This window comes from Lemur catta, chromosome 16, assembly GCF_020740605.2.
Source record: "Lemur catta isolate mLemCat1 chromosome 16, mLemCat1.pri, whole genome shotgun sequence".
Lineage (NCBI taxonomy): Eukaryota > Metazoa > Chordata > Mammalia > Primates > Lemuridae > Lemur > Lemur catta.
This window is the reverse complement of record NC_059143.1, coordinates 600,145-604,161: the sequence shown is the minus strand read 5'-3', so window position 1 is coordinate 604,161 and position 4,017 is coordinate 600,145. Positions and strand designations below refer to the sequence as shown.

The window sequence follows — 4,017 nt, the reverse complement described above, 5'->3', positions numbered from 1 at the left end:
CTGGGAGCTGGTGCTGAGGGAGGCACCTGTCTGCCCACCTAGGGCCTGGCCCACAGCACCAAGGCCTAGCAGCTTCGGGGGACATCGCCGGGACTCAAGACCCACGGTGCAGCCTGGTGCAGGTTGGGGGCCCCCGGGCCTGCCGGCAGGGATGTGAGTGGGGAAAGCAAGCCCCTGGGGTCCAGCCCCTGCCTCCCCCACACTACTTGGTGCAGAGCCCGGACTGCAGTTCCCGCTGCTCAACGCTCCCCACCCGCACCCGCCAGTGTCCAGTCTCAAGCCCTGGCGGGGTGTCCACAGCCCTCAGACTGGGTCCACAACTCTTCTACGGGGCGGCACCCCAACTTCTCCCCAAACCCTGCAAGAAGAAGGAGCAAATTAGGGGCACGAGCACGTGGGGCTAAACCGCTGAGGCCGCTCCAGGCTGGGCCTGACCAACCCTCTCCGGCTCCGGCCTCAGCAGCGTGACCGGCCACTACACCTGCCCCGGGCCCCTCCGTCCCCGCCGGACCTGCCGCCTCCAGCACCCTCCTCGCCTGGAGGGGTGCTGCGAACAGTTTCCTCTCTTTTCTTTTTCCTTCACTTCCAAAAAAAACCCAAAAAGTAAAGGCTTCAGGGAGCCGCAGAAGGGGGGCACTTGCGAGGGAGGCGTCCTCCACCGGCTCTGGGGGCTGCCGGCCCGCGCCCCCCGGGTCGGGGTCTCAGGCGGAGCACATCCAGCCACCTCTGGAGGAGGGGGCGGCGGCCCAGGCCCGAGCTGCTGCCCCCCAGCAAGGGGGGAGGGCAGCGGGGTCCCCCCCGGAGCGGGCCCTGGGCTCCAGGTCGCAGCAGGTGTAGCTCGGCAGCTAGTTGGTGGCGTTCATGCCCCGCCAGTGCCGGCAGCGGTGGGGACGAGGGGCGGCGGGGCGGCGGGGTCTGGGGGAGCCCGGGGAGCAGGGGCAGCGCCTGAGGCTGGGCGGGGGGCAGGCCCGGGGCGGGGCGGGCGGTCGCCGGCCCGCGGGCGGCTGACAAGGAAGCATTTCTCCTTGTGGGCCTCGAGCACGTCGGGGCAGCGGCAGCGCGGGCCGCACACGTCGCAAGGCTCCGGCTTCTCCCCGTGTGCGGCGCCGCCGCCGCTTCACGCTGGGCGGGCTGGGGAAGCTCCTGCCGCAGATGTCGCAGATGTCCGGCCTCTCCCCTGTGTGGGTCTTCGTGTGCTCATCAAAGCACTGCTTCATGTTGAAGTCCTGGCCACACCACTGGCACAGGAACTGCTCGTGGCCAGTGTGGATGCTCACGTGTGAGGGCAGCTGGTACCTGTACTGGAAGCGCTCGTTGCAGTTGTCACATCTGAATGGCTTCTCCCCGGAGCGCTGCAGTGAGTGCACCTCGAGGGACATGCTGCGCTTGAAGGACTTCCGCAGGCATCACAGGTGGAGGGCATGTCCTTGGTGTGGGCAACCATGTGCGAAACATGGGCCATGGTATAGAACTCACAGATCTCGCATGAGAACTTCTTCTCTGCGTACCCATGCACAATCTTCTTGTGCTCATGGAGGGACCAGAGCTTCTTGAAAGCTTTGCCACACGTCACACACTGGATGTTGCGCTCGCAGTCCGTCTGCCGCTGCAGCAGCCGCTCACTCTCTAGCAGGAAGCGCTTGCCACACTGGTCACAGATCTGCATGTGGCTGTGGGTCACATTCATGTGTTTCTCCAGGTACCAGCGGTTGTTGAAAACTCGTGGGCACTTCTGGCACGGGTGGTGCTGCTTCTCCTCCAGCCTCACGTTGGCCCCCGCCCATCAGTGGCTGGAGGCCCTCGGGCTGGTGCAGAGGCCACTCTGGGGGACAGCTTGGGTCGCTTCCCACTACATGGCCCAGCCTCCTCAGGCTCAGAGGTGCCTTGGCGCCAGGCATTCTCCCGGGACCGCGTGGCCATGCGACTGTGGGGAGGGGGGTCAGCATGGCTGCCCCGGTGCCCTGGTGGCCCCTGCATGCTGCCAGCTTCCCCCTCCTCTGCTTCCTCCTCCTCAGAGCTCTCTTGATCCTGCTCACTGGGCCCTTCCTCCTCCTCCTCTTCTTCCTCCTCCTCCTGCTCACTGTGCCCTTCCTCTTCCTCCTCTTCCTCTTCTCCCTCACTGCCACTTTCTTGATCCTCCTCCTCCTCTCCTCCACTGCCACCATCCTCCTCTTCCTCATCCTCTTCTTCCTCCTCCTCCTCCTCCTCTGAGTGTCTCTGCAGTACATCCTCCCGGCCCAGCATCATGGTGGCCGGCTCGTCCCAGGGCCTGGCTTCCCCTCGGCCAGTGGACACGTGCAGTGTCTGGTTGTTGAGGTTCACCTCCACAATGATCTGGGGCTGCTCCTGGCGGCTGTAGGTGCCAGAACCCCAAGCTCTTCCTCCAACTCCTCCCCACCCTCCAGCTTACACAAGCTGGCCGGGGGCCTGCCGGCCTCCTCGACAGCACCCTCCTTCTCCTCTTTGAAGAAGGGCTGGGCTGGCCCAATGGTGGCAGGCACTGTGCCGCCAGCGGTCCCTGCCCATCCTCCACGCGCACTGAGTAGGGGTCAGGACCCTCGCGGGCACAGATCTTGGGCAGGCCTGGGGTGTCCGCCTCCTGCTTGATGTCACAGTAGTAGGGTGGCACAGCTGGGGTGCAGCTGGCAGCCGGCTGGGCCAGGGCCACAGTGCCGGGACCCGGTGGGCCTAGGGAGCGGGCGTCCAGCAGTTCCTGGCGGGACGCGGCGATGCCGGCCATCTGCAGCAAGGAGGCGGCACTGAGCACCTCGTGGGCGCTGGCTGCGTTGACCAGCAGCTCGGGCGTGTAGATGAAGCTGAGGATCTGCTGCAGGCCACCAGGCGCCAGCGCCTCCAGGGACAGCTCCACACGCCGCAGCTGCTTGTTCTGGGTGAAGAGCGAGTGGAAGAACCGGCTGTGGGCAGCGCGCGCGCCCGTGTGCGCCGGGAAGACGCTGCGCTGGGGCACCCGCACCAGGCCCACGTCGCAGGGGTCGGGCCGGAAGAGGCGCTGCTGGGTCAGGCGGCCTGTCAAGCAGGCGAAGTGCGGCGCCACGTCCTCCACCAGCGAGAACTCAGCGCCGGTGAGTCAGTGTCCTCCCAGCCAGCAGCGTGGCGCGTGGCGCTGGGGGCTCGCAGGGCCCCGCGGGGTCGCGCTGCCCCCACGGCCAGGCCGGGCCCCCCTGGGCAGGGCCCCGCGACCACGGCCCCGGGGGCGAGTCCAGCGCCGAGCAGCTCTTAGGCTTTAATAAGTTTTGAATAAGCGTTTTGCTTTTTGTTTGTGTCCAAGTTTCTCGTGCCTGTCTCTGAAAACACATTTTAGAGCCATGTTAAAATGTTGGTTGGTCACCTTGCAGGGCTTGAATGGCACATCCCTGGGACCCTGACGGGAGGTGGGGACTCATCCGGTTTGAGTTTAGTGGGTCACAGTCACTTCCTCACGCTCAGCTCCTGGTGGCCGTCCGGGTCTGGGACGCCTCCCGGGAATGTCTCGCTGCGCGTCTCCGCTGCTGACCGCGGGCGCAGGAACCGGTCCTGTGGCCCCGCCCGGCGTCACCAGGCAGGAGTTAAAGTCAGCGTGAGAGACTGTTCCGAACTGACGACAGCTGAGCTGTCTAATTTTCGCAATGTCTGATGACACAGGGCCACGCACATGCTGTCGCGGGAGCCCTTCGCGGGCCCCGGGGGACCGCAGGAGCGAGGCCGAGGCGCGGCCCCTCCAGCCAGGTCGCCCCGCTGCGGGCTGTGCCTGCGCAGCTCCCTGGCTTCTCCGGTTTCTCTTAGAAAATCCCCAAGTGCATCTCAGCTGGGTGACAATGAGAGCGTCCAGGCCTGCGGAACAGCGAAAGCTTCTAACTCCATTCAGGTCCCGCCAGCTCCAGCTTTTCCTGCCGGGGCCTCTGCAGGTAGGAGCCTGGGACGGGGCTCTAGCCTAGTTCGCTCCAAGTAGAAATTTCATTTTGAATAATTTTCGGTTGATTTTCTTATTCTTTTTCAGGTCAACAACCATACGGTCTG

General features: G+C 65.2%; 1 protein-coding gene across 1 annotated transcript; it reads right to left on the bottom strand.

The window, feature by feature from the left end:
* Window positions 1-612: 612 nt before the first annotated feature.
* On the bottom strand, window positions 613-3,654 carry LOC123621922 (zinc finger and BTB domain-containing protein 47-like). Its single transcript, XM_045528003.1, is given in 9 exon segments — window positions 613-976; window positions 978-1,102; window positions 1,104-1,396; window positions 1,399-1,779; window positions 1,782-2,372; window positions 2,375-2,521; window positions 2,524-3,058; window positions 3,442-3,534; window positions 3,601-3,654. Coding segments are annotated over 9 exon segments (2,583 nt in total).
* Window positions 3,655-4,017: the final 363 nt, after the last annotated feature.